Source organism: Diabrotica undecimpunctata, chromosome 7 (assembly GCF_040954645.1).
Source record: "Diabrotica undecimpunctata isolate CICGRU chromosome 7, icDiaUnde3, whole genome shotgun sequence".
Taxonomy (NCBI): Eukaryota; Metazoa; Arthropoda; class Insecta; order Coleoptera; family Chrysomelidae; genus Diabrotica; species Diabrotica undecimpunctata.
The window spans coordinates 52,937,371-52,955,473 of NC_092809.1; the positions used below are offsets into that span (position 1 = coordinate 52,937,371).

Consider the following 18,103-nt stretch of genomic DNA (forward strand, 5'->3'; position numbering starts at 1 on the left):
TATTCCTATTTGTATAATAAATAGTTCTGCATGCGTTATTAAAAATTTACTTAAACTATTTAACTTAAATAAATTTTAATACAGATCTTAAATTATTCAAAAATAATCATAATTAGCAATCGAAAGTAGGTCTAGTATCATCACCAGTACCATCTCGGTGCTGTCAATTGCCGACGAGGCGAATGCACTTTTACATCTAATCCTTTTCATATCTTGATTTCGACAACAATATTTAAAGTTCATACATAGATAGTTATTATCCAACAGATAGTTATTAAATAATATTGATGACTGATTGTCAGAGGGAGGGACTCGCGTTGGGAGTATAAAAAGATTTAGCTAATATATGGGGTCGTTAGTTCATCCTCAACCAAAGAGAATTACTAAGCCATAATGAACCATCTGGTACGTACAAAATTTAGTGTTCAAGTGAAATTTTTGTGTACAAGTGTTGCGGAATGTTGTGAAGTTAGCTTGAGGCAGTGAGAAAATTTTGGCATAAATATTATAATACCTAAAAAAATAACATTAAATTTCAAGTGTCATGTTTTGCAAATTAAAGTTAATACTTTCATTTTTGTCTTAGCACTTCTCACTCTAATTTCCTAATATTTTGCATTAAAATTGCTGATCATACGATATTCAGGAACAAAAAATATTTTTTTATTTGTGTGTTAATCATTTAATCCTGTGATTTTTGGTGAATTTTCAGTTTTTTTTTTTAATTTTTAAAATTTTTAAAAACTAAAATTTTTATTTTGAATTTTTACTAATGTTTTCTTTCATGTACCTTTTACTAATTATATTATGATTTAAACTGATAATAGTCTGCATATCCTATTAAAAAACCGGTTTCTTTTGATCTTATTTTCACTGTAGTTTTGTTGTGATGATTTAACTATTTTTTGTCGGCACAATGGCTCAGAAGGCTCGCATAAAATAGATGAAAAGTACGTTCATTATCAGTTTGATGGTTTAAATAATACGTTAGCCTGAGAAATATTTTAAATGCAAGCAGTGAAAGCTTAGTATTTACGGTTTTTTGAACCTTTAGACAATGAACTTCACCCAAAATCATTAAGATACTACGGCATCGGAACATAATAGTAGCATTCTTCTATACTACTAGAATTTATTGCTTTAACACTTTAATCTACAGAGGACCTCCGCTAGTGCAAATTATCTCTAGCTTTTTCTTAAATAACTGTTTGATATTTTTTGTTTATTTTGTTCTAGCTTAAGCCTAACTTTCTAAGTTTGGGCCATATATCTTCTTTTTGTTCTTACCTCTGTTCCATATCCTGTGTTACAGGGTTATGATTATTCGCTTTTGCTAAATTAACGAATTAAATTCATTCGGGCTTTTGTATTAAATAGATTTGTGTACTACCTATACAGGGTATAACAAAAAGGTTAGTAATAAATTAATTTACATAGTCTGGGACTAAAAACAGTTCGATTGAATCCAACTTACCTTAGTACAAATGGGGACATAAAAAAAGTTATAGCCCTTCGAATTTAGAAAATGAAAATCTATTTTTTCCAATATATTGAAAACTGTTAGAAATTTCGTATTGGAAATGGATATGTGACTTTCTTATGGCAGGAATATCTTTAAAAGAAGTAACAGTGAAATTTGTACACTCCGTAAAAATTGTATATGGGTTGTGTTCCCTTAAACACCCCCCCCCCCTTTCTAAATGTTTGTATTCGTTCCAATTAAATTATTACTGTGGTACCGTTAGTTAAACACAATATTTTTAAATCTTTTTTGCCTCTTAATACTTTTTCAATGAGCCCGTTTTTATGCCGGTTCTTTTTTAATATGTTTCAAAATTTCTGAGTACCTAACAAAATGTAAAATATAAATAAATTTTCAGTTCATTACCACATCTCTATAATCTTACTTAACTAAATAAAAATATGTCGTGAATTTTACAAATGTTCAAAATGACCTTAACTTTCTTGAATACACATTCGATAACATTTTAAAAAGAAAAATCGAATATTTTGGAAAATCATAAGCTTCAGACGAAATCGATTTGCGGCTTCCATGATTCTATTGCTAAGTTTTAACTTTTTTTTGTGACAGATATTCTCAAGTTAAAGTTGATTTCATGTAATCGAGTGAATTATCTTACAAGTAAAGTCATCCCAGGAACGCAATCAACAATATTGGCATTATCATTTTAAAGCCGTCTACTTTAAAATGTATAATGTATGTCTGAATTGTCAATATAAATGAGTCAGATAAAATTAAATTATTAGAAGAATTTTTTTCACCAAGTAACAAAAAAACAAAATTTGTTTAATTTAGTAATGTTTGTATTTTTAGAACGATTTCCAAAGTGAAAATTGAAGCGTCAGTAAACTTACTTTAACCTTTAATTGTGGCTTATTCCCATTTAAACAGTAAACATTTCTTTGGTGATGAGAGACTTTTTTTTGCGTGAAGGTTTTTTTTGACCCAGATGTGCGTGTCATGATGGTTCATGATCATCATCATCATTTGGCTCTACAACTCTATGTGAGCCTTTGCCTCGTTTACTATTTTCTTCCATTGATGTCGTTCCTGAGCAGCTTTTTCCCATTGCTGTATTCCCATTTTGCGTAGATCACTGGCTACTGCGTCCTTGCATCTCTTTCTTCGGCGACCAATTTACCTTCTGCCATCGGGACTTTCTCAGAATGTGGCGTTCAGGAGTTTTTCGTCAATCGATCTTAGTACGTGGCCCGCCTATCTTATTCGGTTTTCTTTAATGTAGCGTACTATGTTTTCATCTCCATATACTGTCTGGAGTTCATCATTGTGTCTTCTTCTCCATTCTCCTGTTGTCTCTTCTCTGCAAGGCCCATAGATAATCCGCAGTATTTTTCTTTCCAGTACCAGTAATTTTGTTATTTCCCGCTGGTTCAGAACTTATTTTTGTTGGTATTAAGAGTATTTTTGATTTAAGTACGGTCATAATTGAGTAATATGCCCTGTTTTCTGCAATGATCATGGCTGCCACGTCATTTTCATATTTATTTTTAGATATTATGATCGCTCCCAGGTACTTGAATTCTTTGACGACTCCGAAGTTGTATACATTGATTGATTGGTCATGATCATGATGGTTCGTAATGCCTTTTGTGTTAAAGGTAGCTTCGTCGGTCAACAAAACATAATTATTAAAATTAAAATTTCGTATTTTTCGTTAAAACCCAATCGCAAAACTCCATTCTTTTAGAATCATATTCATCCAGTAATTCTTGAACGGGTGTTAAGTGATAAAGATGAAACTGCTCTTCCTTGAATCTTCTCCAAATCATCACGTGAGAAACATCTAATTGAGCCGCTACTACTCTTGTGCTGCTTCCAGTGATTTCTTTAATTGGTTCCAAAATCTCTTCATTGTTTGTATCTACTTTTGGTCGACCATTATAACCAACAACTTGTAGTCGCAATGTGCCTGTCTCTCGTTAACGACCACCAATGGAAAGAAATAATCATCTGTCTGGTGTATTTCGATTATGATATTTTTCTGCATAACGCCTTTCAGCTACTGCAATATTCCTTTGGCATTCACCTGTAATTACCAAATTAAACAATTTAGCCTGCTCTAACTTACCCACAAATAAATGCATATCTGCCATTTCTGAAAACGTGTACACCATTATAATACTAAATTTAGTTTTTGTTAATAATCCTTAATGCGCAAAAATTGGAATATTTATTACTGACAATATGTATTGTTGATGCTACTATTTAATACATAGTAACCAGAGCAACAACTGTTATACAGCAGACTAGAGAATTTTTAAAACATAATTAAAAAGTAGCTCCATCTCGATATAAACTGGTTAATTAAAAAGTACTAAGAGGCAAAAAAATTTTAAAAACATTGTGTTTAACTAATGGTACCACAATAAAAATTTAATTGGAACATATACAAACATTTGGAGATTTTTAAGGGAAAAAACCCTTATAAAACTTTTATGGGGTGTACAAATTTCACTTCAAAGCGCTGTAATGTGCACATTTGTACTAAGTTAGGTTCAATCCAACTCTTTGTGCTTTCCGAATACATGATTTAATTTATAACCTAACTTTTTGTTACACCCTGTATATTTAACGAATTAAAATGATAAAGTCTCTTGTCGATAAGTTCTAAAATCCCAATCATTCTTCACATACAGCGATCATGTTTTTAAGTTTTTGAGTGTAATTTTTTTGAGCAATTTTTATACTCTTTCTAGTTCCTCTATAGTTAGTTAATTGATATTTGTTTTTGATTCTCTTTTTTAAATATTATTTTATTGAAAATTTTTTGTTACCATACTTAGTAAATCGTATTTAATTTGTTTGGTATTGACAGTGTCTTCTTCTAATGGATTTCAGTTTTTTAGCCTCCTTGTAACGTTCCTTATCTTGATTAGGTTTTATATTCCATTTTAATCTGTCAGTATCTGTGTTTTTGATTTGTTGTTTTATTTTGTATTCTACTTATTGTGCCGTCTTCTTTTGAAGATTGGTTGGCGATCCAAATGGCAATCCAAATGGCAATTGTAGCTTTGAAAACATGAGTAACTCATTAGTTGCAAACGTCTAGTGGGCTAATAAGATAATGGAATTGTGTGCATAACTTGTACAGTAACTTATAGCTCAATAATTCTTCCTATTGGATGTTTACTCGTATCATTTTTAAGTTGAATATATTTTAACTAAAAATACGAGATTTTGTGAACCCATGGTCTCCCATTTCGGCATCTATTAATGCAAATACTTGCTTTATGCTTGTGTATCCTTTTGAAGGAGTGTACCATTGATGATTATCAACTGACAAATTTCTTGATGGTAATTACTCTAACTGAGAGAGCTGCAGTGTAAGTTGAAGTGCTTTTTCTCAGTTAACCAGGTAGTCAAGTCATATGTTTTTTAAGACTGATTCTTAGTATTATTGTTCATCGCATATAGTTTAGTAATTGCGTGGAGGGTAGCTGTAAATATCATCTCACCTAGGCCAGGTATCCTGCCTCTGTTGTTCTTTAGGTTTGTTTTATAGACAGGTACTTTCACAGAAAAAATATGCTTCTTTTCTCTTTATTTAGTATTTCTCAACTCTTGTATTTGATTGTCTTAGCCAATCTGTTATTGATTCTTGTAACGATTTTTATGTTTCTGTAGAAATATTATCTAATTCAAATGCTTTACAATTCTTTACTTTCTGCAACAAAGTTATCCACATATTGTACGCAAGAAAATTACCTCTAGGAATAGTTAAAACAATCGAAAATATTTACCAAAGCAACACAATAAAAGTAACAGTAAAAGAAGAACTAACCGACCCTATTCAAGCTGGCAAAGGGATAAGACAGGGAGATTCCCTGAGACCTCTATTATTTAACCTGATTATGGATAAAATAATAAAAAAAGTACGAACTAAAAAATGATACCAAATGAAAGAAAAACAAACTTAAAATAATCTTCTACGCAGACGACACATTACTCTCTTAAAGTGAAGACAATTTACAACGTATGCTGCACCAATTTAATGTAACCTCCAGAAAATTGAACATGACATTTGCCCCCAAAAAGACAAAATGCATGGTTATAACAGCAAAATTTTACTGTAAATTGGAGCTGAAAGGTCAGATAATAGAAAAAGTGATGAGTTTAAACATCTAACATAAAGGTGATAAAAACAGCAGAGATGAAAACACTTGGAAAAATTGATGGCAAACATCATAGAACAGATCAAGAAGTACAGCTATATGACGTAGATGCCAGGTGAAAAACATCAAGGACCGGTTAAAAAATAAAAGAGTAGAACGGAACGATCATACAAGTCGAATGACAACAAATATGGTTCCTCAAAAAGAAGACGAGTAGCAAGACCACGAAAACAATGGAATGACAACTTACAGGAGGCACATTGAAAAACAGACAGAGTCATGCACACATAAAAAGAATAAGAAGAAGACTGCTGATTTTACTGGTTTTCATCATCATCATCCAGCCCCATTTTCACATCCATTGTTGGATATAGGCCTCCTCCAAACGTCTCCAGTTCTCTCTATCTCTAGCTGCTGCAATCCAGTTTGTTTCTATTCTCCTTAGGTCTTCGGTCCATCGGGTGGGTAGTCTGCCTCGACTTCGCTTGTCGGCTCTTGGTCTCCACTCCAATAATCTCTTCGTCCATCTTCCGTCTTCCATTCTAGCAACATGTCCAGCCCACCTCCACTTTATTGATTCGCAGTATAATATCGTCTACGCCAGTTCGTCGGCGTATCTCCTCATTTCTCACGAGATCCTTCAAGGTCAGGCCCAGCATTGATCTCTCCATTCGCCTTTGTGTTACCCTCAGTTTTTCGGCAGTAGCTTTCGTTAAAGTTAGGGTCTCTGCTCCGTAGGTCAAGACTGGTAAGATGCATTGGTTAAATGCCTTCCTTTTCAGGTGAATTGGGGTATTTGTTTTAAAAATGTCTCTTATCCTTCCATATGCCGCCCATCCCAACGTGATTCGTCTATTTAGCTCGCAGGTTTGGTTGTCTCTGGTTATTCTGATTTCATGACACAAGCATGTGTATTTATCGATTAATTCTACCTTGTTGTTATTGATCTGTATCTCTTCGCTGGGAACCATATTGGTCATCATTTTGGTTTTCTCGAAATTTATCTCCAGCCCAGTTTCTTGTAGTATGTCATTCAGTTCTTGGAGCATGTCTTTGATCTCTCCCAGATTATCTGACAGAAGCACGATATCGTCCGCAAAACGTAGATGGTTTAATCTTTCTCCGTCGATGGATATTCCTTTCTGTTGCCATGTTAGTCTTTTAAATACATACTCAAGAACGGTAATGAACAGCTTTGGTGACATGGTATCACCTTGCCTGACTCCCCTTTTTATCTTCATTTTATTAGTTGCTGAATGTAGACTTATGGTTGTTGTGGCATTTTCATATATATTTTTAACTATATTACAATATCTGTGGTCGACCCTGCAATCTTGTAGTGCTCTTAAGATGGACGGTAATTCCACTGTATCAAACGCTTTTTTAAAGTCTACAAATATCAATGCCAAGGGACGGTTATATTCGTTAGTTTTTTCTATCAGGGTTTTTAGGCACTGCGGGTGATCGTTTGTGCCGTAATTAGGGCGGAAACCGGCTTGTTCCCGAGGTTGGTAAAAATCCAGATTTGTCTCTAATCTGTTCGTTATTATTCGGGTGTATAATTTATAAAGATGGTTAGGGAGACTGATTGGTCTGTATCTTTCCAGGTCTGCTATATCTCCCTTCTTGTGTAAGAGTACAGTTATTGAATTATTCCACTTTGTTGGAATATTTTGATTCCATAGGCATATATTAAAGAGCTTTTGAATTTTGGTTATCAGTACTGAGCCTCCTATCTTTATCGCTTCTGTGACGACACCGTCCTCCCTCGGAGCTTTGTTATTCTTCATCTTTTTAGAGCCTTGTAAATTTCGTCCAAGGAGATTTCTGGGATATCTTCGGAACCCTGATTTTGAACCTTCCTCTGCTGATATTCAACTATATCTAGAGTCGATTGGTTGCTATATAATGTCTCATAGAATGATTCCACAATTTGTAACAAATGTTCTCTGTTTGATGTGATGTTGCCATTTCTATATCCTTGAGTTTGACTATTTGTTTATTTCCATTTGTGAGTTTGCGTCTCATTATTTTCATACTCTTATTTTCCTCAATAGTTTTGATGATTTTTTGATGTTTTAATGGTTTTATGTCATAATATTCATTATATAATAAAACAAAAACTATTCTGATATTTCTTTTTTTTTTTCACCCATTAGTATTTTATTACTTTGCTCTTGAATATATTTAATCTCTTACAATCTTTTACGTTTTTTGTTTTATGCCTAGCTATTTTATGCACTTATCTTCTTTGGTTTCAAATTAATTTGTGTTTTAAATATGCTCATGTTTATGTTTTAAACACGCTACAGCTAACTATAAAAATTTATTTTCTTTTATAGATTACTGTTTTTTGTATTGTTATTATTATTAATATGCTTAGGGTAGAATAGCATGAAAAAACCTGTAACATTTAGAGACGATCTTTTTTAGAATATATATTTAAAGTTTGTCTGATAGACAAAAAAAATAAATTTAAAAATATGTCCTTGTAATTAATTTTATAAACCACATTTTACAATTTTTACTCTACAAACATCATTAATTTCAGTAAATTTTGCAGCCTTCATGTAAACAGAGATAAAAATAATTCCTACATTTAAAAACCCAGAACAATTTTCCAGTTGGTGGTTTTCTACACTTTATCGTTTCGTTTTCAGTAGAATTTACACTTGGTAAAATAATCCAATTCTATTATTTTTAACCATTATACTTTTAGTGCTCTGAAACGTAAATATACCAGCGTTTATTCTGTAGTTAAGGACTTACATAACAACTTTAATTTGATGATTACAAAACAATGTGACTTGGAAATACAAACCTATTAGATATTATTATCCATCGAACATAAAAGTCTGTCAAGAATATCATCTAATAATGAATAATACCTTTTATAAACTACTTAAAATGTACATCTCTACAAGGAAGTCACCAGCGGATAATAATAACGACAGTCAGGCAATCAAATTGACTGTATATTAATAAAACATAAATACCAAGACCATAAAAGCATACTCACGTGCTGATGTATTTTCTGATCAAAATCCCCTTATCGTTTAATTATGAATTCATTTAAAAAATATCAAATAAAACACAGAAGTAGCAGAAACTATATACTTAATTTAATCAAATTAAAAAAAAAACGTGGCAGGTCAGTGGTACGGCAGTGGGTTTTTAAAACAACCATTTAGGAGTCCGGTAAAAAGGGGTTAAATCATTAAGTAACAAGGAACCAGACTGGAGAACAAGTAAAATTTGGGAGATAATAAATGACCTAAGAGAGGCAAAAGAAGCAAACTAGAGAAATATAAGACATAGATAATTGAAGATTTGCAAAACAAATATGACAATTGTCAATTGTGATTTATGAGTTACTTAAATATGGTAACGAAAAGGGAACAAAAATTACGTAGGTTACAAAAATCATAATTCAATTATCTCACGAACAGAAATGGGAAAATCTTGTAGAATGAGGAAATCTATTTTTTCGGACTTAATCTTTTTCTGAGATCTTTCCTAGGACATTTTTTTACCTGTTTAAACCAGTATAATAGTTCACCTCTTATGACGCATTGAAATACTTTATTATATCTATAGACGACATGTGCAGATCTAAATTAAAATCCAAGTAGGTTTCTATTACTTTATGCACAAAAAAGATCTTATTGCACTTATCTTATATCTACACTAATTCATTTGCAATATATCCTCCGTATATACAGACAACCTTCTTTATAATATACTGGACAATATTTTATACATCACATGGAGTAGTTATCTTCACAACTAGTTTGTTCACGGTCATTTATCACCTTTCTTTTTGTATTGAGAACTAAGAACTACTCCCCATTTCAAGAGCTTTTCTTTCTATCCCTGATAGAACAAATATGGCATAGCAATTTTTAAAGGACCTAATAAAGCCTTGATTATTTGACTTAAAATATCTGCTACAAGTTAATATTGTCCTGCAGCTTTATTGTTTGTAAATCCCGTGATTGCTGCCTGAATCTCTTCCAATTTAACGTCTGAATAGATTATTCTGCTGTCACAATTGACAGCCTCTCTTATTTGTCTTGTCTGTTAGCATTTAATAGATCTCCAAAATAATCCACCTAACAAACATCTTTACATCCCTATCCAAGAATTATTTTCCCTTTATCTCTACACAAGATACTTTGAGCTGATAGATACTTTGCGATACCCTTTGAGATACGTTGATCCATGTAATCCGTCGCATTAGTTTAGAAATTTCCTCTACACGCTATCTTAGAAAAACTTTCTTTTTTCGTAGGATCCTAACTTAGACCTATTTTGCTGCCTTGTATTTATCATTCGTTTATCTTTAAGTCTCTGCAGCATGGCTCTTTGTTTATTTTTCAGTTTTGTTCTATCTATGCTTTTCTTGAATTTATCATCAAATCATTTCCATTTATTTTTACTACTAAAAATAGAACTAAAATGGTTAATGGTCAAGTCCAACGTGCTAATATAAAAGATTACAGAGTGTTTATTAATAATAATTATAATGTTCAGCCTTTGTTTTAGTTTCCACTGAAGCTAGAATAACCTTTATAATTTTTTAGTTTTCTTAATTTGTTGTTACATTACTCTAACTGCATACTTTTGTTTTTTAGCTTATCGCCTTCTCAGTTTTCATTGTTGCCTCATTGGCTCAACAACATCAAGAACCTATTCCAATTGTAAGCTATGAAAACGAAGGCGTAAACGCTGACGGGTCTTATCGTTGGAGGTAAGTTACAAAGATGTTTATATGTATATATATTATGTTAATTATTGAATTAAAAGCATATAAATATAAACACAATAATGTTCATCATAATGTTTTCATAAAGATTTTTATTCATTTAGTTTAATGTTTTTTAAATGTTTGTTTGTATTATTTTATTTGTTTTTAATTTTTATTTTCTTAATCTCAAGTTCTATCCTCTGTTTGTCTTACCATCCGAATTCTTCCAAAAACGTGTCACTTGGTTATTCTTATTTCAAGAACTTAAAATTAACAATTGAGGTAAATTTATAAAGAGAGAAGTATAAACTCAAAATATAATCGAACAACTTTTAACTGGTTGAGAAGGGACAGTTGAGTAGAGTTGTAGGGAAAACATCAATAATTTAAGTAACTTGAATGTAGATAAAGATTATTCATTATTACTTTGGTCTTTAGAGATAAAAATGCCACTGAACCTCTAAAAATCATACGAACAAGCTAAATTTTGTTGAGAATGTCAATTTTAAAACTTTAGGAATATGCAAAGAAGTTTACTTCTCCTTCCCTTTCGGCTTTCCTCTAAAGGCTATATTTAATATAAAAAATTTATCTAAGATAATTTTGAACAAAAATGTTTATTGGCAATGGATTTTTGCCATTTTTTATCATTTTCATGAGATCAATTAAATTTTAAAAATACGATAAACATAGTACGATGCTTTGCGCTAGTCTAGTACCACCTACTGAACTACTTTTTTTTACACAATACAACATTCATGTATTATTTTGTCAGACAAAACTTTGTACTTTTGGCTGAAAATCATATTTATATAAAAAAAAGTTGAATGAAACTAATAATTAGTGGCAAATTAAATAAATTGCCATTTGGTTAAATTGGGTTTGTAATTATTACTATAATTTTTGATATTTTCTGGCTCTGTACAACTTATCTTGCCGTAGTCGTCTTCATAGTATCAATCCGGTTCCGAGGCTGTACATTGTTTCTTTGAGCAGTATTTGTTTATACGATTGGTAGGTTGCTAATCTTGCCAATCACCCTCCACATTTTATCTGAGCTTGGGACCGGCTGTGGTAACCGCAGAACTATTCAATCCACCCCGCAATCACCCCAAGCAGTGACACTATGGGAGAGAGCTAGAAGTACAGATATACGACGTAGATGCAAGGTGAAGAACATCAAGAACTGGGTAAGAAATAGAAGAGTAGAATGGAACGATCATATAAGCCGAATGACAACAAATGGAGTAGTAAAGATGGCAAGAGACGGTTCCCTAATAGGAAGAGGATCAGTAGGAAGACCACGAAAACGATGGAACGGCAACTTACTTTAGGCACATTGAAAAACAGACAGAGTCATGTCTTTATAAAAAGAAGAAGAAGAAAAATAAGTATAACTTATCGATGCGCTAAAATCGTATTAATCAATCATTCATCTAACCAAGCTGGACCACAGATTTTTAAGCATGTGATACTTATTGTACGATTTAACTAATCGTACGACTGACTGAACTAGAACCCTACAAACGCATAAATATGGATGAGGTTACGGATTAGAACTAAAAATATTTCAAATATTCAAACTGACTAATTAATTAGTTACTAACTAATTAACTGTTGCCTATTCTGTTATCAAATATGCAAAAATACAACTTAGTAAAATTAAATTCCTCCGAATTCTTACAAAGGTTTACCAGTATGTAACCAACGAAGAGTTTCATGATTATTTGTTCATTAAAAGGGAAGATGTAGTGATTTAAGAGTTTGCCCAAAAAACGTAAGAAATTTTCTCGTTTCAACTAGCGTGAAAGCTGACCATCTTCTAGACAACACCCAGCAAGTCACAAGAGTAGAAAGTACCAAACAATACAAACTTATTGTTTCTTATTTATTACATTATCTTACAGTGTAATAGTTTTTCCTCTTAATCCCTTACTAACAAAGAATCTGTTGTCGATCTCGTAGTTTACGTATTGTAAAAAATTTAAATATCCAATCTAATTTGCCCTAATTTATTATTTAAAACATAATATGATCATATTTATTATAGGATGCTGCAGTTTCTTTTTTTAATAAGGTAGTAATTATAAATTGATAATTTCCTTTGACGTTTACAAAAACCGTGCATCACTTTAATTGGATAGATTTAATTACCTAAATCAATCAGTTACTATTTAAATTGATATCTTCTTGACTGATTATTTTAATTTTATAATTAATGATGCTTTCACAAAACCTTCCTTGTTAAATAACCTACAGAAGCTGCTGCATCTACAATAATTAAAGATATACGTGCCCGGTATTTTGTTTAATAAGTACAAATTGAGTAATTAGCAAAATCAGGAAAGTTAATCTACCGCTTAAACCATGCTAATTAATGAATGCAATAACTCGTACGAGGGTTATTTAACAACTAAGTTTGCTAAACAGACCGAGAATCCTAGAGCACATCAGCAAGTCTTTATCTGTGGGTAGATTTTTGTAAAAGAGCCACAGTGATTCTGATATGTAAGGCAGTAAGCCCATCACGTGTTTTTTCTTTTTTATCGTTATAGGTACAGGTTTGTTATATGCCTCCTTTGGTAATAGATTTGTAGCCGCTTTTCCCATCTTTCCAAAATCTACAGTCTTAAAAGATTTTTCTTTGTCAAAGAACAACTTGTATTAAAACTATTAAGATTTTTCATACAATATTAAAAGAAATTGCCTTTAGTTCATCTTGTTATTCTGAGTATCAGTTATGCGGTTAACTAGCAAATAAGTCACCAAAATTAAGAAACGCAGAGCGCTGCATTTATCTATTAAACTATGATCCGTATCCCACTTAATATGTGTATGGCCTGGTATTAAAAACTTGACTATGGTCGATTATTTTTAAATTTTCAGAGCATTGTTAACAAGTTAAGCAACCTGCTGTTATAAAACTGTTTCTATTCTGGCCAGGACAGCTGTCTGAATACATTATTAGGTCTTCGACTTTGGGATCTAAATCTTTTGTTAGGTATTGATATAGGCAGGAACTTACTTCATTTCCGCCCCGTTTTGCTAAAGATTCATGCCATGAATACCAGTTAGCTTGTGAGTTGTCACAGTCGTAAATTGTAAGATTAAAAGTTTACAATTGCCTCTTGTAAAACAACTCACCGTTTTGGAGGTCTGGCGTTAGCAGGCATTGCTGGAGATCAAAAGTAATAGTTTTCATTTAAGCATGATCATTCGTCAGAAATGTATCTTCTTCTTTGCTTTTATATTCTTGATCAGCTTGTAAATGGTCTTCGTTTAACTCTTCTTTTAGTTTTATTATTTTATCCTTATTCTTGCACATTTATTTTTATTTTTAATTTGTAATATGTTCCGCATATATGTGTCTTTTTTAGGTTTCTTTTTAATGATGTTCAAACTGTAAAATATGTGTTTGTACGATTAATAAAATTATCTGGGTATATCTTCTTGTAAGCTTTATAAATAGTAGTTAGTGTATAGTGCGAAGGTAAATATTTTCTCGATGACTGCCTCCTTGTATAGTGACTTTCATTAAAGGGTATAGATAAAATGTGATCTCTTGTCGTTATTGTCTTAATATCTAATACCTTTTCCGATTTTAATGATATCATCGTTTGTCTTATGTCATTACGCCTGATATTTGAGAACATTTTTTCGCTGCTGTAACTTCTATGAATTTCTTTCTAATATTATAAGTTTTCATAAAACAGTCCTTTCAAACAACAGAACGAACTCCATAAATAGGAAAATGATAAATTGTGGTATGTTGTCGGTATCGTTATTTGTTTGGGTCAGAATACCTAATTCGCATAGAACTCTTCTCTTTAACATCTATGAGATCAGCTATATATTCTAACCTACGATTCTAGCTTCCTATTGTAAATTGGAAGCGAACTTCGTCCTTTATTTTTTCTTGCACTTTTTACATAATTTTAGCTCTTGGAAAGTTTTTTCTTTATTCTTTCTCTTTATTCTTTTTTCTTTGTTCGTGCGTTTTTTAACTTTCTCGCGGACTTTTCCATCTAAGTCTTGGTCTACCAAAGTATTATTTATATCTTTCGAAATGGCTCTTCCCTTTTTTCTTACCATATCGCTGTCCTTGGCAAAGCTATCAGATTTTTCATACTGCGCAGAGACAAAATTTGAATCTGCAATACTATCATCTAATAAGAAATCTAATAGATCCTGAATTCCATCTGGTAGTGATGCAGCAACGATACTGGCATAGGACATCTTAGACTCAACTCTGGCATGATGCTCTACAATGCAACAAAATAAAATTGTTATTAGCAAGCAACAAAAAAAACGAAACTGACTGCACATTTTGTTTTTGTTCATACAATTTCTTCCATATTTTATACTACTTTTACCTACTTTTAATATAATTATTTATTACTTACCAGACGGAAAGTTTTTCTGAACATTAGAAGATCTTTTATTGCAATTTTCTAATACAGTTATCCTATATGAAGGATACACACGAATATTCTCTGGTGCATCTGTAAAACATTATCACATTTATTTTATTTATTCCACATACAATACATAGAGAAATAACTGGAAAATTGTATATTGCAAAAAAATCTTGTAAAACTACTTATAGAAAATAAATTATGTTTTTACTTTCCATCGGCATTATTCAGATATTTAACCATATTATTCAGAATTTGTTTTCCTCTAGACATTTTTCAATTTTCACTAATTATATTGTTATAACTTAATTTAAACAAACAATTTAATTTTGCAATAATAATCACGTGCTGTATACTTATTTATAGGTTATTTGTGTTAAGTTGGTTGCTCGTTACATTAAAATCTAACCGTTAATATGGGGACTATTTAAGTTGTCTCATTATTCACTAAGAGAAATACTGATATAGGCAGTGCCAAAAGGAATATGTTAACGTATCCCTTTTGACACTAAATTTTATACTATTTTGTAAGTGCCTCTTTTGGAACAATCAACTTAACATACACATTCAGCTACATTAACTTGCTCCCTTTACCACAATTAAAACATACTTTTCTAACCTGTGTATTTGAGTTAATCCCGTTTTCATCAAAAATTGACTTTTCCCCTTTTTCACGCCCAACAGCGATATAGTATTGGAGAGTGGTAAGCATTTTCGAAGTATATTTTAAATAAAGTGGAGGACAGGCAATATCATTGCTTTAATCCCTTTGATGTTGTAAACCCTGTTATTATTTGTCTTCCAGTTTTTATTTTTGTTGTGAGTTGATTTTGTAGTACTTTAATGGCTTTTATTAATTGTATATTAATATTCGTACTATCATAAATTATCACTGCCTGATTATCCATGTCTTGTCTTTTGCCACCGTTCTGCGAGATATTCTGCTGATGTCATCGGCTTAGGCGGCAATCTGTATTTATTTGATTGTTGGGAAATTAGCTGAGCCTATATTCCACTGTTTAATCGCAGTGAACTTATTTCGTATTCTGATAGTTTCTGTTGATAAGTCCATTGTTCCTTTTATTAGGCATATGTCTTTTTAGGGGATATTAAAGCTGTGCAGTATTTGATATAACCTGTGTCTATTAAATAAGTCATAACTCTGTTTAAAGTATATGAATACATATATCTTGTGGTCGTAAATGTCGTATTCCCACGATTTGTTTAGAATTTGTTTTACTGTGAACAGTTGGTCAATTGTTTGGTATTCCCCGACAATATTTTTAGTTAATTGTGAGCGTTGTTTATTGAGAATGTAAATAAAAACGTAAGCTGTGCATGCCAGAGCAATATTTCTTGCACTTCATTTATAATCTCAATGAGATTAAAAATTCGTAATAATCGTTGTACACTTGACTTGAAAATCAATGTGTATACCTGTCAAATATACCTATACAATAAGGTGGGAGTATTTTATGTCATAAATTGTATATCATAATAAATTAACAAGTTTATGCATAGCAAACAATAAGTTCTATTTTTTATTCTGTTTATCATTCATGTTCATCCATAAAGAGTTGTAAATATTTTGACATAATTTACATTCCTATTCTAAAATCTTTATTTTCGGTACAATATTCCATCTTTAAAAAGATTTAAAATACAATTGTAATAACCTACTACAATTTTTTATTCAACTGTATAAAAATTTTTTAACTAATTTATATCTGTTTTTAGCTTCGAAACCGGAAACGGTATTAGCGCGCAAGAACAAGGCCAGATCAAAAACATCGCCAATGAAGAAGCAGGTCCAGAGGTTCAAGGCCAAGTCCAGTACACCGGTGATGATGGTGTTCCCGTTTCCCTTACCTACATTGCCAATGAAAATGGATTCCAACCACAAGGTAGCCATTTGCCAACACCTCCCCCAATCCCAGAAGCCATACTAAAGGCGTTAGAATATAATGCCGCACATCCAGAAGAAGATGACGAGGCACAAAACCGTGTCCAACGAAGACAAGCTGCTGCTACCGCTCAGCAAGTCCAAAAGAATGCCAATAGATTTAGATACTGAGGATGATCTCTGAATGTTTGTGACATTATATTAAATTTGTATATATTTTAATAAATTAAAAAACTCAAAATCTGGCTTTTGAAGTATTTTGAAACTAGTCGAAAGACTGAGTATTACCTATAAAACTAAATGAACTAAAACATATCACTTAAATTTTACATTTTGAATTATAAAAGAAACGATATGTGTTATTCATTATTTTTTAAGATTGTGCACTGGTGGACAAATTAGATGTAATGTTCTTTGTTAGATTATATTTTGAAAAACAAATTATTATTGTAGAAGTATTCTTTTATAGAATGCATCTCTTCTCATCTCTTATAGCAGAGGTCCTCTTTTCTTCTTTTCTTCTAGAATTTTTATTAAAAACTTGGCCTTATGTGAATTTGTTTTTTCTTCTGCTTATTTTAGAATCTAAGTCTCACTTGTGTTTTTCTCAATACTGTTTATTATTTAGTTATTTTTGCTTTATGTACGACATTCTTTATTATTTATTTGTACTCTTGTCGCTGGCGTATTACAAAAGAAGATAAAATAAGCAAAAGAAAATTGGCGAAATAAGAGATTTTGTAAAATTAAAAGACTATAGGATGACACAGTTCCTTTTTTTTTTTTTTTTTTTTTTTTTTTTATTGAAAATTAACGTGCTCGGCAACAAAGGCCACTTACACGAAAACGGTTACAAATGTAAAACTGTTACAATAAATTACAAGAATATGTTATAGAGTACATATTGTTAGAATACAATCAAAATTATATTTTATAATATAACTGAACGTCTCTGAGGAATTTTAGACTTGAGGTTATTTGATCCAAGTTATTGAGTATGTCTTTTAAATCACTTTTAAGGCAATAAAATAGTCTTTTTGCTGAATATTGATGACATTCGGTGAGAATATGGTTAACTGTTAGATGTGATTGACAGGTCTCACAAGTGGGTTGGTTGCTGGATGACATCAGGTATCCGTGTGTTAATCTTGTATGTCCTATTCGAAGTCTTCGTGTTACAATAGCATCTCGTCTGGACATACTGGCAGAGATCAAATCAAGGGGGCTATCGACTAACTGTTGGATTTGATGTAATGCTGAGTTATTGGTGTCCCAGTGTTGTTGCCATCGGGTTCTTGCTCGTTTCTTAATGTGAGATTTTAAATCTTTACTAATTTGTATATTAACCGTATTATCAGATGATGTTGAGGCAAGTTTTGCATG

The 18,103-nt window shown here is 31.7% G+C and overlaps 1 protein-coding gene across 1 annotated transcript; it reads left to right on the plus strand.

The window, feature by feature from the left end:
* Positions 1-279: 279 nt before the first annotated feature.
* LOC140445355 (endocuticle structural glycoprotein SgAbd-2-like) lies at positions 280-16,961 on the plus strand. The gene is made up of 3 exons (XM_072537330.1): positions 280-405; positions 10,290-10,405; positions 16,555-16,961. The coding sequence occupies exons 1-3, from the start codon at positions 394-396 to the stop codon at positions 16,889-16,891; spliced, it is 465 nt and encodes a 154-aa protein (XP_072393431.1). The 5' UTR covers positions 280-393; the 3' UTR covers positions 16,892-16,961.
* Positions 16,962-18,103: the final 1,142 nt, after the last annotated feature.

Coding starts and splice junctions, on each gene's coding strand:
- LOC140445355 (XM_072537330.1), top strand. Junction 10,406..16,554: donor GACGGGTCTTATCGTTGGAG/GTAAGTTACAAA, acceptor ATCTGTTTTTAG/CTTCGAAACCGGAAACGGTA.